Source organism: Scyliorhinus torazame, chromosome 27 (assembly GCF_047496885.1).
Source record: "Scyliorhinus torazame isolate Kashiwa2021f chromosome 27, sScyTor2.1, whole genome shotgun sequence".
Taxonomy (NCBI): Eukaryota; Metazoa; Chordata; class Chondrichthyes; order Carcharhiniformes; family Scyliorhinidae; genus Scyliorhinus; species Scyliorhinus torazame.
Window position 1 is genome coordinate 32,202,419 of NC_092733.1, and position 23,036 is coordinate 32,225,454.

At 48.3% G+C, this 23,036-nt stretch overlaps 1 protein-coding gene across 3 annotated transcripts in view; it reads left to right on the forward strand.

Annotated features, from left to right (window-relative positions):
• Positions 1–23,036, forward strand: part of mvb12a (multivesicular body subunit 12A) — a 120,328-nt gene that overhangs the window by 18,547 nt on the left and 78,745 nt on the right. The window contains exons 1-4 of one of the 3 annotated variants that reach the window (XM_072491228.1): positions 12,426–12,574; positions 14,528–14,623; positions 16,996–17,094; positions 19,908–20,004. In XM_072491228.1, the coding sequence (XP_072347329.1) occupies positions 12,572–12,574; positions 14,528–14,623; positions 16,996–17,094; positions 19,908–20,004 (295 nt within the window). In that variant the 5' untranslated portion in view covers positions 12,426–12,571. Of the gene's footprint in view, positions 1–12,425; positions 12,575–14,464; positions 14,624–16,995; positions 17,095–19,907; positions 20,005–23,036 lie in introns of those variants that run through there. The other 2 variants (XM_072491230.1, XM_072491229.1) reach the window with 2 other exon arrangements.

Here is a 23,036-nt window from a genome sequence, read left to right on the forward strand (position 1 = left end):
TCTCCAAGTCGGGATGATGGGTGGCTTGGAGGGGAACTTGCAAGTGGTGGTGTTACCGTACGGTTGCTGCCCTTGCCCTTTTAGGTCGCAGGTTTGGAAAGTGCTGTCGAAGGAGCCTTGGTAGTTGCTACACCCAAAGATGTATTTTCTGTATGTAATCGTTTAATAAGCAGCATTGCTTAGGGCAGCACTGCTGCCTCACAGCGCCAGGGACCCGGGTTCAATTCCAGCCTTGGGTGACTGGGTGCATTTTGCACTTTCTCCCCGTGTCTGCGTGGGTTCCCTCCGGGTGCTCTGGTTTCCTCCCACCGTCCAAAGATGTGCAGGTTAGGTGGATTGGCCACACTAAATTTCCCCTTAGTGTCCAGGGTTGTTTGGGTTAGGTGGGTCACCTGGTTAGGGTGCTCTTTCAGAGGGTCGGTGCGGACTCGATGGGCCGAATAGCCCCCTTCTGCATTTTCAGCATTCTATAGTTGCTATCCATGGAGATTGTGATAAAAATATTGTAGTTGTAGTTAAAAGCTGCAGTAAAATTATCCCCCAACATCGACAGGTATTAAGAAATAGAATTTCAGACTTCCACTACCTTTGTGTGAAGTGCCTCCTGATTTCTGGATTAAATGGCCTAACTCTAGTTTTAGAAACCCTCCAGCGTGGGTTTCCTCCGGGTGCTCCGGTTTCCTCCCACAGTCCAAAGACGTGCAAGTTAGGTGGATTGGCCATGCTAAATTGCCCATAATATCCAAAAGGGTAGGAGGGGTTATTGGGTTGCGGGGATGGGGTGGAAGTGAGGACTTAAGTGGGTCGGTGCAGACTCGATGGGCCGAGTGGCCTCCTTCTGCACTGTATGTTCTATGTTTAGGGTTGTGCCTCCTTGTTCTGGAGACTCCCATCAGAGGAAATTATATCATATCCATCTATATCATTTTATACCCCTTGGATAGATCATTCCTCAAGTCTCCAAACTTAAGGGAATGCAAGCTAACTTCTGCAACATGTCCTCATACACCTGTCCCAAATGTAAATTTTGTAATGTTTTCCCTATGTGTTAAGAATGAGCTTTTGGAAACTGAGTCAGAACACTTTCATGTCGAAAGTACAATCTTGACATGCGCGTAGTCAACAATGAAAATATAAAGAATGCTTTGCAATGGAAGGTAAATGCATTGCAGTCAGTAGAGCTCAACGGTCAACGCTAATACTCCCCTACCACTTAGTCACCTTGGTATCTTTGCTAACTACTTTATTTAAAGTTGCACCAGTTTTCACCACCATTATTAAGCAATAATTGCTGGCATTCTAAATATCTATCTTTCTCTATCCCATAGTCCCAAGATTAAAAGTGGTGCTGAGGGTTAGGCAGGAATGGAATATATTCTTATTTGTTACAGTTAACTTAATCCAGAATTGGAAATAACACTGACCTGCGCATGATCTCTATACTGTAATTGTGCAGTTAGCCATTTGCAGCATTCTAGACTTGAGTTTACAACCACAGAGGTGAACATAAAACTGGAATTGGTATAAATAAATCCTTTTTTGTACAAGATGGATTCCTTTACTAACTCAACTTTAAGCCCTGATGTCGTACTGGTGAAATTGCATTGTACTTCCTCCAGGGACATAATATCCCATTTCTGTTTGATCTCCAAAACCAAGCTCAGTTTTCCAAATGGTGTTTGATCAAGGATCTGTACAACTGATAGATCGCTTCCTTAGTTCAGTATTCCAGTGCCCTTTGAGATCAAGATTAACACTCTGCTCTTCTGTCCGATTATAATTTGTACCTATTTGCGTGATTTTGGTGGCCTGTGGGCCTGGATATCAAAATCACATTGTTCCTCCACAGCTTCCCAGTCTCTCGCCATTAAGAAATTGCAATAACAACAACTTGTGTTTTCATGTCCTCTCTAATGTACTGAGCCATTGAAAGATGCTTCACTGGAGCATCCTCAGACAAAGTATGACACTGAGCCACATAAAGAAACCTGATTGATGGATGGTGAGAGGACGTTCCTCCATGTGGGGAAATCTAGAACTCAGGGGCACGGTTTTTAAAATGAGGGATCACCCATTTAAGACTGTGAGGAGGAGGAGAATGGTTTTTTTCGCAAAGGGTCGTTAGTCAGTGGAATTCGCTTTCTCAGAGAGCAATAGAAGCTGAGTCATTGAATATATTCCAGACTGAGTTAGACAGATTTCTGATCAACAAGGGAGTTTGAGAGTTATGAGACAGAAAGGTGAGTGGAGTTGAGGCCACAATCAGATCAGCCATGATCTTATCAAATGATGGCGCATTCTGAGGGGATGAATGGTCTACCCCTTCTAATTCTTGTGATCTTGACTGACCAAAAGTTTGGTCACAGAGATACGTTCTAAGGAGTGTCCTGAAGGTGAGGTGGAGAGGGAAGGGAGAACATTCAAGCTGGGGGCCTAAACAACTGGAGGTATGGCCACCAGTGGTGTACCTTCAATTTTAATAGTTCCACAAGAATTAGAGGAGTACTGATAACTTTGGAGGATTATGGAGTTAGAGGAGGTTACGGAGAAGGGCAAGGGCAAAAGCCCAAGGAGCGATTCGAATATTACAAATTTAAAATCAAGACATTGCTTGACTGAGAGCCAGTGTAAATCTGTGAGTACAGGGGGTGATGATAGGGCAATGGGGCTTGCTACATGTCAAGGCATGGGCAGCATGTCAAGACATGGATGACCTCAGTTTATGGGAGACCAGCCAGGAGTGCATTGGAATTGTTGGGTCGAAAGTTAACAAAGGAATGAAGGAGGGTTTCAGCAGCAGGGGCAAAGTCAGGTTGTGCTATGTAGGTGAAAATACGGAGATCGTTTCAGGGGGTAGCAGATGAGTGTGAGAGGTGTGGGCGGGGGCCAGCGAATCACGTGCAGATGCTTTGGGGTTGCAAAAAATTGGGAAGATTTTGGGCAGGAGCGTTTGCGGTCTTAGCCAGGATAGTGGAGAAGGAGGTGGACTCGGACCCTGTGGTGGTGATATTTGGGCTCTTAGAGAAGCCGGAGCTCATGGAGAGGAGGAAGGCTGATGTCTTGGCCTTCGCCTCTCTGATTGCACAGCGGGGAATTTTGCTGGAGTGGCGGTCGGCATCGCCACTGGGGGTAGTGGCTTGGTTGGGTGACCTGTATGCCTTCCTGTGATTAGAGAAGATAAAGTACGAGTTAAGGGGCTCTTCAGGGGGGTTTGAGGAAAGGTGGGGGATGTTAGTGACCGTGTTTAAGGGGTTTTCGTCGTGGGAGAGGGGGAGTGAAAAAGGGGGAAAATCTGACAGACTGTATAGTTGATTGATAGGAAGTATGTTTCCCAGGGTGTTTAGTCACTGTAACCTGTTTTGATACATTTTTGTAATAAAATACAAAAAAAAAGAAAATAAGGAGATCTTACTGATGGTGCTGTTGTGAGGTTGGAAGCTGATCTTGGGATCAAATGTGACCCCAAACTTGAGAACAGACTGAGTATTGCCAGGAAGAGGTATGGAGTCAGTAGCTAGGAAATGGGAGTTTGAAACGGGGTCCAAAACAATAGCTTCACTCTTCCCCATTTAGTCACAGTGGAGGAGTCAAGAGAGGTGGTGGTAGGGTAGAGCTGGATGTCATCAGTGTACATGGGAAAACGAACACTGTGTCTTCAGATGGTGTTACCATAGGGGGCAGCATGCCAGTGGGAAATAGTGAGGGGGCGGGGGGCAAGAACCGATCCTTGGAGGACACCAGAGGTAACGGTGCGTGAGCAGGAAGAAAAGCCATTGCAAATTATTCCAATTTGACTTTCAGATCCAAGGCAGGTGATCTCCGAGTTGCACAAGCTGAATTCTGCCAATCAGAATATTCCCTCCCCTACTTTTCCCTTCCTCTATCTCTTTAAGTAATTTGAATACATCTATTCTTCATTAAAAGTAATGGAAGGTACAATCAACAGTACGCATTCACCTTAGCTTCTGTCTCTCACACAAGCCAGGCCATTGCTGAGAGAGAAGTATATTTCGGTTGCTGCAATCTCTGTGCCTTTTGTTTATTTGTGGTTACTGAATCGCAGTGTGTTCTGGGAGGAATGACTTCACTGCTATTGGCTCGTGTTTTAAAATTCCCAAAGAATCTCACCACCTCAAAGAAAAATCTTTCTTGACGGTCTAGTATTCATCGTTTGCTGTTATAAGGTGTGATGTCGAGGCCAGCCACACTAGAGGCATTATTCCCAGAAATGCACAGGCTGTGTGCAGGATTTCTACACAGTAGCTGTAATCTTTCTCATTCCACTTCTTCCTCTGAAACATCTCCAAAACAACTTCAGACCATCTGATCAACTGCCTCTGCCATGTCCCTCCCTTCCTCCTAGACCACTGGGATAACCTTCTTCTAAAACCTGAGCCCTGAACTATCATTTTTCTCTCCTTAATCACATATGCCCTCTTGAAGCTCATCTTGTCTGATAACCAAGTCCTGTTTCCTAATGGGACCTTATTCCCATTAAACTGCTGACCGCTCAACTTTCCTTCCTAGCCCCGAAGTAAACTGATATTGGTAACGGTTCTCTCCTTAGATACTGTCCCCATCTCCTTCAAACCTGTTAGTACTACAAAAGAGACAGCACAGGCGTGATGGGCCAAATGGCCTACATTTGTGCTCCTATATTTCCACAATTCTATATCATCACCCCTCTCAAAAAAAAACACTTGGCTCCTCTATCCTCGCACATTACTGCCTCACTTTTAAACCACCCTTTCAACAAACAACAAAGAACAAAGAAATGTACAGCACAGGAACAGGCCTTCGGCCCTCCAAGCCCGTGCCGACCAAGCTGCCCGACTAAACTACAATCTTCTACACTTCCTGGGTCCGTATCCCTCTATTCCCATCCTATTCATGTATTTGTCAAGATGCCCCTTAAATGTCACTATCGTCCCTGCTTCCACCACCTCCTCCGGTAGCGAGTTCCAGGCACCCACTACCCTCTGTGTAAAAAAACTTGCCTCGTACATCTACTCTAAACCTTGCCCCTCTCACCTTAAACCTATGCCCCCTAGTAATTGACCCCTCTACCCCGGGGAAAAGCCTCTGACTATCCACTCTGTCTATGCCCCTCATAATTTTGTAGACCTCTATCAGGTCGCCCGTCAACCTCCTTTGTTCCAGTGAGAACAAACCGAGTTTATTCAACCGCTCCTCATAGCTAATGCCCTCCATACCAGGCAACATTCTGGTAAATCTCTTCTGCACCCTCTCTAAAGCCTCCACATCCTCCTGGTAGTGTGGCGACCAGAATTGAACACTATGCTCCAAGTGTGGCCTAACTAAGGTGTTACCATAGGGGGCAGCATGCCAGTGGGAAATACAGCTGCAACATGACTTGCCAATTCTTATACTCAATGCCCCGGCCAATGAAGGCAAGCATGCCGTATGCCTTCTTGACTACCTTCTCCACCTGTGTTGCCCCTTTCAGTGACCTGTGGACCTGTACTCCTAGATCTCTCTGACTTTTAATACTCTTGAGGGTTCTACCATTCACTGTATATTCCCTACCTGCATTAGACCTTCCAAAATGCATTACCTCACATTTGTCCGGATTAAACTCCATCTGCCATCTCTCCGCCCAAGTCTCCAAACAATCTAAATCCTGCTGTATCCTCTGACAGTCCTCATCACTATCCGCAATTCCACCAACCTTTCCTCTAATGTTCTTGAAGTTACCATCGAAATCCATGCCGATATTTCCCGGAACTTCCTCCAGTCAGGTTTCTGCCCTGCCGCAATATTGAAGCAGCTCTACCTCTCTCGACCCCTCCACTGTCTCTGAATTGACAGACTGCTTCTCCGACCAACATCCAGTACTGGACAAACAGAAATTTCCTCCAACCAAACATTGGGACCAAAGTCATTGTATAATTAGACTGGGTGCTTTTCAGATCAGAAAGTGGCAGCCTTAAGCCCAAGTTGTGAGTATGTGTCACACACCGCAAACAATGATCTGATCGCGGTAGCTATTATTGTGCAAGATCGCTGTGATGTGTCCTATTTGCATGGTGAGCAAGTGACTCTGGCCCTATTTACTAGATTGCTAATAAGGCCAATCTTCGAGCAAGTGCATGGAGCTGTAGAAATCCCAAAATGTAGAGTGAAGGTAGGTTTACGTTGGGCAGTAGTAGAGAACCCATCAGATTCTCAACCAGCACATCGAGGAACAGGAGTTAATTTAGCTGCTCCATTTCAAAGGTAATTTGAGCAGGAGAAGGAGTGCAGTAAGGCTTGCAAGGAAATTCTTATATGCTGCTGAAGATTCAAATATAGCAAACATATAATCTATGGACAATGATGACCAGTCTAGATCACTATATTAGCAAATTTCTGTCTTCCTTGAGTAACATGGTGTAGCGCACAAAGACTCACGAGAGACGAATAGAGATGAAGTCGATGAGGCTTTATTAAGCGTGACTTGTTCCCCGCAGTTCAGTAGCTGACTGGCCTGCGGGGGAGAACTCCAGGTTCTTATACTCCGCCTTCAGGGCGGAGCTAGAGGTCAACAGCCAACCAGGACCCGGGATCTGTCAGCCAATGACATCACGGCTTCACAGTCCCACATGACCCTTAATGCAGACTACCACATTCACCCCTTGTTAAAAATGAACCCGGCGGGGTGGTGCTTCGTATGGTGGTAAGGGTTTACAAGGCTGGTCCTGGGAGGAAAACGTTTGCATGTACAGATGTTTTTTTTTGTTTTGAACTATTTACAGTAAAAGGGGGAAAAGGAAAACGTTCTCGTTACAGTCCACAATATAGTAGTGTTACATTGATGCCACAAGTCGGTCGGGCGGTCTGGTCGTCCTCGTCGATCGCCTCGGCCCCGGTGGTGGTGCTTGTTCCCGTGTTGTCGTCTCCGGGAGCCTTACGGTTTCTGCTTCCGCTTCACTTCTGGTCGGACCTGGGAGGAGGACCGATCCCCCCGGGAAGGGGGCGCTCGCGGGGTGCGCCGGTGGCAGGGAGGGGGTGATTGGTGTCGGGGGGGTGTGCGTGTTGCCGGCGGGCGCCAGATCTCGCAGGGAGACCGTGTCCTGTCGGCCGTCGGGGTACTCCACGTAAGCGTGCTGCGGGTTCGCGTGGAGGAGGCGAACCCTCTCGACCAACGGGTCCGACTTGTGCGCCCGCACATGTTTTCGGAGCAGGATGGGTCCTGGGACCGCCAGCCAGGTCGGCAGCGACGTTCCAGAGGAGGACTTCCTGGGGAAGACAAGGAGGCGCTCATGAGGCGTTTGGTTAGTGCTAGTACACAGTAGCGACCGGATGGAGTGGAGAGCGTCCGGGAGGACCTCCTGCCACCGTGAAACTGGGAGGTCCCTGGACCGTAGGGCCAGTAGGACGGTCTTCCAGACCGTGCCGTTCTCCCTCTCTACTTGCCCGTTCCCCCGGGGGTTGTAGCTGGTCGTCCTGCTCGAGGCTATACCGTTGCTGAGCAGGAACTGGCGCAGCTCGTCACTCATAAAGGAGGACCCCTGTCGCTGTGGACGTATGCGGGGCAACCGAACAGTGTGAATATGGTGTTAAGGGCTTTAATGACTGTGGCCGCTGTCATGTCAGGGCAGGGGATGGCGAAGGGGAAACGGGAGTACTCGTCCACCACGTTCAGAAAGTATACGTTGCGGTCGGTGGAGGGGAGGGGCCCTTTGAAATCCAGACCAAGGCATTCAAAGGGACGGGAAGCCTTGATCAGGTGCGCACCATCCGGCCTGAAAAAGTGCGGTTTGCACTGTGCGCAGATGTGGCAGTTCCTTGTGACTGTACGGACCTCCTCCAGAGTAGGGAAGGTTGCGGGACTTTATAAAGTGGTAGAACCGAGTGACCCCCGGGTGGCAGAGGTCCTCGTGGAGGGTTTGGAGGCGGTTAATTTGTGCGTTGGCACATGTGCCGCGGGATAGGGCGTCGGACGGCTCGTTCAGCTTTCCGGGACGGTACATGATCTCATAGTTGAAGGTGGAGAGCTCGATCCTCCACCTTAAGATCTTAAGGTCGTTCTTAATTTTGCCCTGCTGTGCATTATCGAACATGAAGGCTACCGACCGTTGGTCCGTGAGGAGAGTGAATCTCCTGCCGGCCAGGTAATGCCTCCAATGTCGCACAGCTTCCACTATGGCTTGGGCTTCCTTTTCCACTGAGGAGTGGCGGATTTCTGAAGCGTGGAGGGTTCGGGAGAAAAAGGCCACGGGCCTGCCCGCTTGGTTAAGGGTGGCCGCTAGAGCTACATCGGAGGCGTCGCTCTCGACCTGGAAGGGGAGGGACTCGTCGATGGCGCGCATCGTGGCCTTTGCGATATCCGCTTTGAAGCGGCTGAAAGCCTGGCAAGCCTCTGTCGACAGGGGGAAGGTCGTGGTCTGTATTAGGGGGCGGGCCTTGTCTGCGTACTGGGGGACCCACTGGGCGTAATATGAAAAAAAACCCAGGCAGCGTTTTAGGGCTTTTGAGCAGTGCGGGAGGGGAAATTCCATGAGGGGGCGCATGCGTTCAGGGTCGGGGCCTATTATCCCATTGCGCACTACATATCCCAAGATGGCTAGCCGGTTTGTGCTAAACACGCACTTGTCCTCGTTGTATGTGAGGTTCAAGGCTTTAGCGGTCTGGAGGAATTTTTGGAGGTTGGCGTCGTGGTCCTGCTGATCGTGGCCGCAGATGGTCACGTTGTCGAGGTACGGGAACGTGGCCTGCAACCCGTGCTGGTCAACCATTCGGTCCATCTCTCGTTGGAAGACCGAGACCCCGTTTGTGACGCCAAATGGGACCCTTAGGAAGTGGTATAATCGCCCGTCTGCCTCGAAGGCTGTGTACTTGCGGTCACTTGGGCGGATGGGGAGCTGATGGTAGGCGGACTTGAGGTCCACGGTGGAGAAGACCTTATATTGGGAAATCCGATTGACCATGTCGGATATGCGGGGGAGAGGGTACGCATCTAGTTGTGTGTACCTGTTGATGGTCTGGCTATAGTCTATGACCATCCTTTGCTTCTCGCCTGTCTTTACTACTACTACTTGTGCTCTCCAGGGACTGTTGCTGGCCTGGATTATGCCTTCCTTCAGTAGCCGCTGGACTTCGGACCGAATGAATGTCCGGTCCTGGGCGCTGTACCGTCTGCTCCTAGTGGCGACGGGTTTGCAATCCGGGGTGAGGTTTGCAAACAAGGATGGGGGCTCAACCTTGAGGCTTGCGAGGCCGCAGATAGTGAGTGGGGGTATTGGGCCGCCGAATTGAAACGTTAGGCTCTGCAGGTTGCACTGGAAATCTAATCCCAGTAATGTGGGCGCGCAGAGTTGGGGAAGGACGTAGAGCCTGTAGTTTTTAAACTCCCTCCCTTGCACCGTTAGGGTCACTATGCAGAAGCCTTTAATCTGTACGGAGTGGGATCCTGCAGCTAGGGAAATCTTTTGCGCACTGGGACGGATGGTCAAAAAACAGCGTCTTACCGTGTCGGGGTGGATGAAGCTTTCCGTGCTCCCGGAGTCGACCAGGCATGGTGTCTCGTGCCCGTTTATCAGCACCGTTGTTGTCGTCGTCTGGAGCGTCCAGGGCCATGCTTGGTCCAGCGTCATTGAGGCCAGACGTGATCGTAGTGTTTGAGCGTCTTCCTCGAGCCCCGTGGAGCCGTCGACACTGGGGTCCGTTGTTGCCGTCCAAGATGGTGGCGGGGGTGAACAAAATGGCCGCCCCCATGCATCGCACATGGCTGGGGGGTCACAAGATGGCGGCGGGGTGGACAAAATGGCCGCCCCCATGCGTCGCACAGGTCTGGGGGATCCCAAGATGGCGGCGCCCCTCCTCCCTTTGTGGTGGCCGGGACCCAAAATGGCGGCGCCTGCGGGTCGCACATGGGGCGCTGGGGGGGTTGGGGAGCGTCAGAAACGCGCAAATCGCCTTGTTCTCCGGGGACAGCGGTAGTCGGGACCCAAACTGGTTGCGCCTGCGGGTCGTACATGGAGCGCTGGACAGCGGTGGCTGGGACCCAAACTGGTTGCGCCTGCGGGTCGTACATGGGGCGCTGGGGGGGTTGGGGAGCGTTAGAAGCGCGCAGGAATCCTTGTTCGCCGGGGACCGCGGCGACCTCCCGGGACCGGCACACAGCCGCGAAATGGCCCTTTTTCCCACAGCTCTTACAAGTCGCTGCGCGGGCCGGGCAGCGCTGCCGGGGGTGTTTCGCCTGGCCGCAGAAATAGCAGCGGGCCACCCCGGGACGACTTGGCGTCTGAACCGCGCAAGCCTGTGGGGTGGGGGGGGTTTGTCGCGACGGGGGTCCACGGAGCCCAAGGGGCTGCCGCGCGGTTGGGGCCGTAGGCGCAGGGTGTTTCGCGCGGCCACGTCTAGTGAGGCTGCAAGGGCCCGTGCCTCTGAGAGTCCTAGCGACTCTTTTTCTAAAAGTCTTTGGCGGATTTGGGAAGAGTTCATACCAGCCACAAAAGCATCAACATGTCCATGTGTTCCATCGCGTTTACCGGCGGGCAGCTGCAGGCCCGTCCCAAAATTAGTAGCGCGGCGTAGAAATCATCTATCGATTCTCCGGGACTTTGCCGTCTCGTTGCGAGTTGGTAGCGTGCGTAGATCTGGTTCACTGGGCGAACATAGATGCTTTTTAGTGCTGCGAACGCCGTCTGGTAATCCTCTGCGTCTTCGATGAGAGGGAAAATTTCCGGGCTTACCCTCGAGTGCAGGACCTGTAGTTTCTGGTCTTCTGTGACCCGGCCGGGGGCCGTTCTGAGGTAGGCCTCGAAACAAGTCTGCCAGTGTTTGAAAACTGCTGCTGAGTTCACTGCGTTGGGGCTGATCCTCAGGCATTCCGGGATGATCCTGAGCTCCATAGTTCTTTTAAGCACGCTTAATAAATTGTAGCGCACAAAGACTCAGGAGAGACGAATAGAGATGAAGTCGATGAGGCTTTATTAAGCGTGACTTGTTCCCCGCAGTTCAGTAGCTAACTGGCCTGCGGGGGAGAACTCCAGGTTCTTATACTCCGCCTTCAGGGCGGAGCTAGAGGTCAACAGCCAACCAGGACCCGGGATCGGTCAGCCAATGACATCACGGCTTCACAGTCCCACATGACCCCTAATACATGGTTAGTGAATGGGCCTGCAATGTTGAATGAACACACACACAGACGGCATTTGGCATTGATTTGCAGGCTGCAATAGTTTCCGCAATCACCATAGAGGTGGAATATTCACTCAACTGGTTGTAGCAACTCAGTCAACCATTTGGCCAATTCACATTCTGCAGATCCAGACATAGATTAGATAGGGTGTAACGGGCCATCACCTGTGAGTGTGTCTTGGCAGCATCAAACCGGTTCACAATGGCAACTGGTTCGCCTGTCTGGCCTTGTTCACACAGCCTTCTGGGAGTTCTGGCCAGCTATCTTGTTGTCTTCTAGGAGATCTGAGCAGCTAACCCCCTTGCATAGCTTCAGTATTTCCTTCAATTTGTTCTTTCCCTTGATCTCTTTATTGTTTTCAACCTGTCCCCTCAGAAATGCTTTCTTCCCTGAATTGACTAAATTTATTTCTTTACTTTAGCTCTTCGGCTTGAAATACAAATAAACTTACATTTACTTCACTTTTCACAACCTGTAAATAGTCCCTGTTGAACTAAAACAACCCACTTTAAAACTATTCCTGTTATTGTCTTGTATAAAATTCTGATTTAAGTTCCTCTGGGTTTATTAACATGTCAAAATAACTCTTGTTGTTGGTTTAGACTCTTGCAGTCACCCTGTCTCTTACTCCCAATTACTCGAACAGGTGGTAGAATGTGGCATCTAGGGGCTTTTCACAGTAACTTCATTGCAGTGTTAATGTAAGTCTACTTGTGACAATAAAGATTATTATATAATTGCCATACTTACGACCCCAACAGCCTGCGTTCCAGTGCATAAGAAATATGACAATGATATTACTGGGGGAAAAAAATTACATTTTCTTGTTTACTTGACACTGCAGCCTGAAAACATTGGCTGGAATTTTCTGGCCCCAACCCACCCCACGTTCTCCAGTGGCAGATACGGTGACCCATTCAAATGTCCACTGACTTTGGCGGGACAGTAGATCCTACTGGCAGGAGGGGCCTGTGTCTTTATGACACTGCAGGGCAGGGAATTTCAAGCCGTTGGCCCAACAGCGGGAAATTGCATGCTTAAGTCCTATCGAAGTTACCTTGGTGAGTTGCTGCAGTACATCCTGTAGAGGATGCCTGCTGCAACCAGAGTGCATTACTAATGGAAGCCTGTGTGTATATTCAAAATAATGTCATGTGGTCCTTTACATCCACGCAAGCAGACAGATTGTGTGTGGGTGTGGTGGGCCCACCCTGATTTGATGCTTCATCCAACAGTTGGAGCTCCCCCAATGCTGCATGGGAGTTACATTTGAACCGCTACCTTACGATTCCAGAAGAGAGTGTGCTACCAACTGAGCCACTGAAGGGAGTGGGCATTGAGTTCAGGTTCTGCAGCAGGAGACGAGCAAACTGGATCAGTCCTGGTGCCAAGCCTCTTGTGTTGTGCCCGCTTCCCTCCAGACTAATGGTGAGCGTTCCATTGCATTCCTGACTTGAGCCCTTGGGGAATGTGATGGAATATTCAAGAATTTGCCAGTGACATTTTTACATTGTGTCCTTTTAACCCAAGGAAAAACAGCAAACACTACAATTGTGGATACGTCCCTTCCTATTGTTGTGTCTGCAGAGATTATTTTGAGTATCGCCACATGAAGGTGAAGTAGCGCAGGCTGCTTGTTTATCACTTCCAAAGGGTGTACTGACAAATTCAAATGTTTTGGACTGTTTACTCCCCATATCCCCAGAGTGTTCAGCCCTGCTTCATTTTGTTTGAACTTGTGTGGCCATATCTCCATGACAAAATACTGTGTGCGCCGTAAGGCTAGAACTATTCCTTTTAATAAATGGAACTTTAAAAAAAAATCTTGCCCTTTTTTGACAGATGACCCTTAGTAAGGCCATTTTGTAGGCTGTTGCTGAGATTATAGTTGTTATCTGTTTTCAATGCAGGTATTGATCGGTCAGTGTCCTGCCCGATGCGATACTGAGCCCAAACTATATAAAATAAAATCCAATATGGAATTCGGGAGAAACCTCTTTACCCCAAAAATGGGTAAAGATTAGAATGTTGCACTTTCTAAACATGGAGTAGTTGGAGCCAGTGGTATTTAAGGTGAAACTCGATAGGTACATGAGTAAGAAAGGAATGGAGGGTTATGCTAATAGGGTGAGATAAATAAGGGTAGACAGAGGCTCATGTGAAGCTATAGAATTGGGCTGAATGCCCTGTTTCTGTGCTGTACTTTCTATGTGTTAGAATGAAGAACTTCAAAAGGACACTTCTCTTTCCACATCCAGGCCCTCTGTCCCACCCGCCTCCAATACCAAGTACTGCCAGAGCGACATTCCTCTTACGAATGGTGAAATTCTCAATGAGCTTTCACTGTACCATGCAACATGTTGAAGACCGAACCCATTCTGCTGTTTTATTATCCCTGAATGTAAACCTTTAATACCCCGCTGCTCTGCCCAAGTATTATGATAGCTAAAATTGTTGGTCTAGTTCTAGTACAGAGAAATAGGTTAATGGGCCACGTTTATCTGTACCTAGCCTCATTCTGTTCTCTTGCTAGCTCCGCATGCCTTCTTTCACCACTCCCATCAAACAAAACACAGATTATCTGATAAACAATCGTGATATTTTATTTGAGGGACTTTTTTCTGTGTAAACTGATGACTGCATTTGCCTACACAGCAGAAACAACATGGTAAAGAGCTTTGGAATGGTCTAATGTGATAAGTTGCTATTTAAATGCGACCAACCCTTTTGAAAATAACTTTTTGGACTCTGCTTCTGTGGTGATGTGCATCACTGTCAATACACAAGGGGTTAATGTAGATACACTAGAGGGAGCACCAGAGACATCATGACACACAGACATTCAACCAGTAGGTCAGTAAGATAGGACACGACCAATGGGCAGTCAAGACACACCCAGAGGTGACACTACCACAAGGGGGCAACCTGTATAAAAAGACAGGGCACACGTGCTCTTTCTCTTTCCACAGGCGACACTCCGAGAGACAGGGGCAGATTAGAGCATCACACCCACCGCATGGATTAGAGCAAACTGGTTAGTTAGACTGAGTTACTATAGCAAGATCAGCAGGAGAGTCGAATTCAAGTAGGAGAATTGTTAACTGTTCAAAAATGTGTTAAACCTATCTCCAAGTCTGAACCTTCCTTTGTCAGAGCAGACATCAAGGAAGCAGCTTATGCTACATGAAGAAGCAGAACACAACAGCTTCTACATCTGTTTGTGACCCCCCCAAAAAAAAATCCTGCAATGTACTCCCCACTGCCCTCAACCCCCCCCCCCCCAATTTATTTAATTCTTTTGTTTTCCTTTGGTGTTAGCGACGGAACGGAGTTGATGCAACAGTGGCTGACGTGTAGACTATACCTTGTGCCTTGTTCCAGATGGCTGCACCTGAAACCAATGATCCGAGTTGCTACCCTCTAACAGGAATGGGCTGGTCCTCAAACCCAAGCACTTGTCCGAAGGAATATCAGCTGGTATGTCTGCACGTTTGGCTAGATTACAGTGATTCTGAGGTGCTCCTTTCCGCTGGCATTTCTGTTTAGAGGGAATAAATAGGAAATGGTCCCTGAGCCTTTGTAAGTGAAATCCGAATATGGGGCTGGAATTCAAATTTGGGATCATCACTGAGATTTCAATACAATGTACTAATGAAAAGGGAGGTCTTGTGGCACAGTGGATAGTGCCCCCACCTCGGGGTCAGAAGCTCCGGATTCGAGTCCCATTTCTGGACCTGATGGCCAGAGGAAGTGCGTCCATAACGTGGCCAAACAGGTTGATTATCAGCCTGTAAATCCTTCCAGTACGCCTGATGGCGGGCAGTAAAGGTGGGAGAGACCCGGGAGTCCAGGGGGCGAGAGAGGCTGGTGTTTTGGCTTTTGCCTCCTTGGTAGCCCGGAGACGGATCTTATTAGTGTGGAGAGACTCGAGAGCCCCCAAAATCAGGGGTATGGGTTAGTGACATGGCCGGGCTTCTCCGACTTGAGAAAATTAAGTTTGCCCTGAGAAGATCAACGTTAGGGTTCACCCGGAGGTGGCAGCCTCATTGACTCCATCAGGGAAAACTAGACTGTTAGCAGATACAATAAAGGGGGGGGGGAGGGTTAGGGAAGGAGGGGGTTAGGGGGAGTTAGTTTAGTTTAGGCAGGAACAGCGAGGGGATGGAGGGATGTTGGCTGGGTATGGTTGTTGGTTGGTGGGGGTGTTACGTACTGAATTATGTTTACATTTATATTTAGAACATAAGAACTAGGAGCAGGAGTAGGCCATCTGGCCCCTCGAGCCTGCTCCACCATTCAATGAGATCATGGCTGATCTTTGTGGACTCAGCTCCACTCTCCGGCCCGTACACCATATCCCTGAATCCCTTTATTCTTCAGAAAGGTATCTATCTTTTTCTTAAAAACATTTAATGAAGGAGCCTCAACTGCTTCACTGGGCAAGGAATTCCAGAGATTCACAACCCTTTGGGTGAAGAAGTTCCTCCTAAACTCGGTCCTAAATCTACTTATCCTTATTTTGAGGCTATGCCCCCTAGTTCTGCTTTCCCTGACCAGTGGAAACAATCTGCCCGCATCTATCCTATCTATTCCCTTCATAATTGTATGTCTCAATAAGATCCCCCCGCATCCTTCTAAATTCCAACGAGTACAGTCCCAGTCTACTCAACCTCTCGTCATAATCTAATCCCCTCAACTCTGGGATCAACCTAGTGAATCTTTTGTTGTTATAAAACCATAAATTCCTTAATAAAATGGTTGTTTTAAATAAAAAAGTAAAAGTGGGAGAGTTTCCTGGTCAGTCGTATTGCAGAAAGCAATGACAAACTATTGCAGTACTTTGCCGGGTATAACCGTGGACCAATCCAGTGGATGTCCCTGATCGTAACACCCCCTTAGAGCATGGTGCCTGAAGGAGGAGGAAGTTCTAATGAATATGTAGGATTTTTATAGTCTGTGTACAATCTAGGAAAAATACCCACTTATTGCTGTGTCTGTTCTGAGCCCACATGATGGGTCTTGAGCATATAATCTGGACTGATGGTTCAGTGCAACATTGAGGGGTTGTTGCATTGTTGGAGGAGCAATCTCTAGATGAGACATTAAACTGGAGGTTCTGTCTGTTTATCCTAATGATTTAGTCGGGTGTTAAAATCTGTCGCAATCTGTTCAGCACCAATTGTTGATGTGGAGGATAATTGGCCCAACGTTTCTGTGCACGCTGTTGCACTCTTCAAAAAAGAAAATACATTGAGCGAGTTCTACCAGTGTCTGGAGCAACATTCTTACAAAATTCTGTGGCGAGGGAAAGGGAAAAGAGGGCAGGATAATTCAGGAAATTATAGCGGAGTCAGATTTCCAGCTGTGGCTCAGTTGGAAGTGCCCTCGCCTGTTGAGTCCGAAGGTCATGGCTTCAAGTCTTACTCCAGAAACCAAGCTCTAAAATCAAGGCCAACACCCATTTGCTGTTCTGCGGGAGTGTGGCACTGTTGGAAGCGCTGTCTTTTTGGAAGTCAGGTTAAACCAAGGACACCTCTCCGATAAATAGAAAAGACCCCGCCGCACCTCTGAGGAAGAGCAAGGGAGTCCTCCCCAATGACCTGGCCAATATTTATTCCTCAATCAGCATCACAAAAACAAAACTACTTGCTATATTCAAATTGGCCGCTGCATTGCCTACACTTAGAAGTTCTTTGGAGGACTTCCGGTAGCGGCCATGACCTGCTAGGTCACGCGAACGGCAGCTTGTCTCAAAATTATGAAAACTCTTAGACATTTTTACCCCTTCTTCACATCCCCTGACCCTCACTTCCTACCCCATTATCTGACCTGTATTTTTTGTACTCTAGATCAATACAACTGCAGACGGATCCTCCGCTAACTTTGCAAAGGGCTTTGGCCAGAAATCCAGCTGTTTTCTGTGTGTCAGCTCCCTGCTGAATAAAGAGGTAGGTTGCTGTTTAGAAGAGTGAGAGGGGATCACACAGAAAACTACAACATTCTAACAGGATTAGAAGGGTGGATTCAGAAAGAATGTTCCCGATGGTGGGGGAGAACAGAACTAGGGAGTCATAGTTTGAGGGTCAGGGGTAAACCTTTTAGGACTGAGGTGAGGAGAAATTTCTTCACCCAGAGAGCGGTGAATCTGTGGAATTCACTACCACAGAAAGTAGTTGAGGCCAAAACGTTGTGAGATTTCAAGAAGGAATTAGATACAGCTCTTGGGGCTAAAGGATCAAGGGATATGGGGGGAAGGTGGGATCAGGGTATTGAACTTGATGATCAGCCATGATCATAATGAATGGAGGAGCAGGCTCGAAGGGCCGAATGGCCTCCTCTTATTTTCTGTGTATGTTTCTATGTGTGATACGAACATATGATCAGGAATAGTTCATTCAGCCCGTGATGGCTCCGCCATTCAGTACGATCACAGCTGATTTGTTTGTGTTTCAAATTCTGCACTTCCATCTACCCGGATAACCGTAGATTCTTGTTAGGCAAGGGAATCAATCTACCTCGGCCTTAAAAGAAAAGGGGGGGGGGGGGGTACCTCAAATGTGGCATGGCCCGCGATCGGTGCCCACCGATCGTCGGGCCGTCCTCTCTGAAGGAAGACCTCCTTCCTTCCGCGGCCCTGCAAGATCCGTCCGCCATCTTCTTGCGGGGCGGACTCAGAGAGGACGGCAATCACGCATGCGCGGGTGACGCCAGTTATGCGGCGCCGGCCGCGTCATCTATGCGGCGCCGCCTTTACGCGGCGACAAGCCCTGGCGCGTGTAGATGACGCGGCCCCGATCCTAGCCCATTGTCGGGGCCTGAATCGGTCGGGATCGGGGCTGTTTCGCGCCGTCGTGAACCTCGACGGCGTTCACGACGGCGCGGGCACTTCGGCGCGGGAGTGGAGAATCCTGCCCAGAGTTCCTCTAACAACCCTCTAACAGAAAACAATTCTCCCCAGCTTTGTCCGATAAGGATGACCCCTAATTTTAAAACAGTTCTGGACTCACCCACACAAGCAAACATCTTTTCCATATTCATTTTTGTCAAGACCGTTTAGGATCTAAAATTGAATTGTTATGACCTCAGCTAAGTACACTGGAAAAGTGAGATCGTAAGGTGGTACCCGGCTTGATATAACTTTTATTTTTTTCTTTAGAAAAGTGGAGGGATGCTACTGAACAAAGGTCAGCTGGTGAACTTTAAACAGAAGAATAAAACATTTATTAAACAAGTAAAAGTTAACTGTATTACAATACTCCTTCACCCACAACTATACTGTTACATATACAGATCTGTAAAATCTAGCTTATACTCCAGTATTCACAGTCAGCACGCAGTCCATGTAAACCAATAGGTGACCTATGGCCAGACACCGCACACTCTAGAATCAAGTGACAGATGTCACCCAAACTGATGCTGTGGATCTCTCGACAACTCCCCCCAGATGCCTGGCACACTGAGCCAACTGGTCTTTTAACTTGGGTTTTTAATCTCCAGTCTCAAAGAATTTATCTTGGAATTTCCTCCCAAAATATGCTTTCATTTGGACATCTTCAACAAGGATCCACTTCCAGGGTTCCAGTCTCCCCTAATGTTCCTCCCCTTTGAATCACTACATGCTGTCAAGCTTTGCCTTTCATGCACATTCTCAGGTATTCACCATACCAGCAGAACACCACTGCTTCGCAGTAGCAAGGAGTCGCCTACCTTCCAACCCACGAATAAAGAGTACAAATTAAACTTCAACTTAAAAGCTAAAACTTTTCCCTAATGCCCACAAACACAAATATAATTTACTTCTTCTGGGGTACCGAACACAATCAAGTCACCCCTCACTCTTCTGAACTCCAGTTGGAAACCAGCCCCGTTCTGTCCATCCTCTCCTCATAAAACAACTGCTCATTCCAGGCATCAATCTAGTAAACCCCCTCTGAACCCCCTCCAACGCATTCATAAACACTCTAAGCTGTACCTGTCAGCAGTCCCTGGTCCGGAAGACAGGGATGCTGTACTTCAGAAGATTATAAATGGTACAAGAGTTGAAATTCGTTCAAATTAGTTTATAAACGGGCACCTTCTTACGCCAATCTCATTGATCTTGTTCTCTCTCTCTCTCTCTCTCTCTCTCTCTCTCTCTCTCTCTCTCTCTCACCCCCACCATGCTGCACACCCTACATCACAAAGATTTGGACACTTTTGCGGCAACATTTACCACGAAAGGACAGAGAATCATAAACTGTGGTCATTCAAGTTCTGGTTTGAGTTCACTGATTAGTTGCTCAGGTCTTGGATGCAGTCCCAGAATGCCCTCTGCATTCCCAGGCTAAGGAGGGGGGAAGTTCTCTAGATTCCCATTTTTTGATCCTTTCTGGGAAGTACATTACTTGTCGGACTCCAAACCACTTTGGGGTCACTTGCAACCTCGCTGCAATTGATGGTGGCCTGGTCAGTATGTGTGGGGAACAGTCACACTGTGGTGATGGTGTTTTTGTTTTGGGCGGGGTGGGGAATAGGTGGTGCAGTGGGAATGGGGCGGGGAGGGGTAATGTGTTCTGAGAGTACACCATTGGAAGATTGGCACAGGGGAGAGACTAAAAACTAAAGACGACAACTCTGCCAGTCTCTGTGGGCCATGGGCTTGTCTGTAACTCGTGGTTAAGATGCCGGGGGTGTCGATGAATCGGCAGCTTTTGAAATGCCTTCAGTGCAAGTCTTCGTGAGGCAATGATGATTTAACACTGCTGCTGTGCCCTGTTTGCAGAATCCTCAAGGGGACATTGTGTCAGATATCCAATTGCTTCCTGATAAGAACCCTCTGCCATCAGGGTATGCATTCATTGCTGAATTCCTGGATCCAAGTGAGTACTTCTGATTACTGTCATAGGAGTGATGGAGTGTCATGGATCTCAGAACCTTTATCATCTAAAGCTAAGAGTTTTTTAATTCACTGGCTATAGTGATTCAAATGCAATAGCCCTCAGGCATGAAACCTGCTGTTCTTTATAAATATCTGCACTCACCTCTGGTACATGTGGGATCAGAGATAATAACATGAATGCATCTCATGAAGTTGTTTTAATTTCCAGTTCACTGCAGCTACTCGAGAGCTCTGATTCCGTGGAAACTATAAACACTCCATAAACTTGAGCTCATCCAGAACTCTGGTCCCCTATCGCCTAAATCGTATCAAGTCCCCTTGGGTCACTGACCTATATCCAGCAAACCCCCCGATGTTTAAATTCTCTCCACTTACTATCTGTGGCCTCCACCAGCCTTACAGTCCACCGAGAACTCTTCCCTCCCTTCAATTCTGGCGGCTTGTGCAACGATGTCTCTCCTTTGCCCTACCACTGGTAACCATGCCTACAGCTGTGTTGGCACTGAGCTCTGGAATTCCCTCAACTCCTCTCTCTCCTCCTTTAAGATGCTGAGTTTTAGGGACAGCACGGCGGCACGGGTTAGCACTGCTGCCTCACTCGAGGACCCGGGTTCGATCCCGGCCCCGGGTCACTGTCCGTGTGGAGTTTGCACATTCTCCCCGTGTCTGCGTAGGTCTCACCCCCACAACCAAAAAGGATGTGCAGGGTAGATAGATTGGCCATGCTAAATTGTCCCTTAATTGGAAAAAAAGAATTGGGTACTCTAAATTTATTTAAATAACAATAATACGCTGAGCTTTCAGTCCCAGCTTTAATGTCACCACTTCCTATGACTTGATGTTTAAATACTTTCTCAAGCTCTCACGAACAAATGGTGCGTTCTCTATTCTCTTCTGTCTAATTTTGTCACTAGTGAAGTGGCTTGAAATGCTTTGCTATGATAGAGGTGCTATAGTGTCATGCTGAGTGTACTGTCTGCTTTAGTGTGTGTGATCCATTAGTGAGGTTGTCCAAGTTCTCTGTTTATATGGTCACTTGCCATATGCCTTGTGTACCATGGCCCAGAGATCACAGTGATAGTTCTCGTATCCCGAGCTGTAGATGTTACATGATCAAAATATTCTGATTTTTTTTTTTTTTTTTAAATTGCCCATAGGATGTGGGCTTTACTGAAAAGGCATTTATTCCCCATCCCTAATTGCCCTGCAAGTGAGTGTCTCGCTCAGCCATTTCAGATGACAGTAAGAAGTCTTACAACACCAGGTTAAAGTCCAACTGTTGGACTTTAACCTGGTGTTGTAAGACTTCTTACTGTGCTCACCCCAGTCCAACGCCGGCATCTCCACATCATTTCAGATGACGATTAGGAGTCAACCACATTGCTGTGGGTCTGGAGTCACATGTAGGCCAGACCGGGTAAGGACGGCAGATTTCCTTCCCTGAAGCACATGAGCGAACCAGATGGGTTTTTGCAACAATCGATAATTTTGTGGTCACCATCACTTAGACTAGCTTTATGTTCCAGATTTTATAAATTGAATTTTTTAAATTTTTTATTATAATATATTTTATTCAACTTTTTCGGCCAAACAAAACAGTACAAAGGTTTTTCCCCTTTTTACAACAGCAAAACAATATAAATAACCGTGACCGTATTTTAACAAATAAATAAATAACATATAAACTAAATGGCAACTGCCATAACAAAAATAATAGCTCTCCCAAATAATAAAATCAGCAATTCAATATACATAACCAAGTACCAATATCTTTACAAAAACGCCCCTGAGGACCCACCTGGGCCCTCCCCCCCCGGGTTGCTGCTGTTACCTTCCCATTTCCTTTATCGTTCTGCGAGGTAGTTAATGAACGGTTGCCACCGCCTGGTGAACCCCTGAGCCGAACCCCTTAGTGCAAACTTTATCCGTTCCAGTTTTATAAACCCTGCCATGTCGTTTATCCAGGTCTCCACGCCCGGAGGCTTGGCTTCCTTCCACATAAGCAGTATCCTTCGCCGGGCTACTAGGGACGCAAAGGCCAAAACATCAGCCTCTCTCGCCTCCTGCACTCCCGGCTCTTCTGCAACCCCGAATATAGCCAGCCCCCAGCCTGGCTCGACCCGGACCCCCACCACCTTTGAAAGCACCTTCGCCACCCCCACCCAGAACCCCTGCAGTGCCGGGCATGACCAAAACATGTGGGTGTGGTTTGCTGGGCTTCTCGAGCATCTCCCACACCTATCCTCTACTCCGAAAAATTTACTGAGCCTTGCTCTGGTCATATGTGCCCTGTGCAAAACCTTAAATTGTATCAGGCTAAGCCTGGCGCACGAGGCCGAAGAGTTTACCCTACGTAGGGCATCTGCCCACAGCCCCTCTTCAATCTCTTCCCCCAGCTCTTCCTCCCATTTTCCCTTCAGCTCATCCACCATGTTCTCCCCCTCATCTCTCATTTCCTTGTATATATCTGACACCCTACCATCCCCCACCCATGTCCCTGAGATCACTCTATCCTGAATCTCCTGCGTTGGGAGCTGCGGGAATTCCCTCACCTGTTGCCTCGCAAAAGCCCTCAGTTGCATGTATCGAAATTCATTCCCTTGGGGCAACCCATATTTTTCCGTCAGCGCTCCCAGACTCGCAAACGTCCCATCCAGGAACAGACCCCTTAGTTGCACAATCCCAGCTCTCTGCCATGCACCAAATCCCCCATCTATTCTCCCCGGGACAAACCTATGATTATTTCTTATCGGGGACCGCACCGAGGCTCCCGTCATTCCCCTATGCTGTCTCCACTGCCCCAAAATTATCAGTGTTGCCACCACCACTGGACTTGTGGTGTATTTCTTCGGGGAGAACGGCAGCGGTGCCGTCACCAGTGCTTGTAGGCTGGTTCCTTTGCAGGACGCCATCTCCAATCTCTTCCACGCCGCTCCCTCCCCTTCTCCCATCCACTTACACACCATTGAAATATTGGCGGCCCAATTGTACTCACTTAAGCTCAGTAGTGCC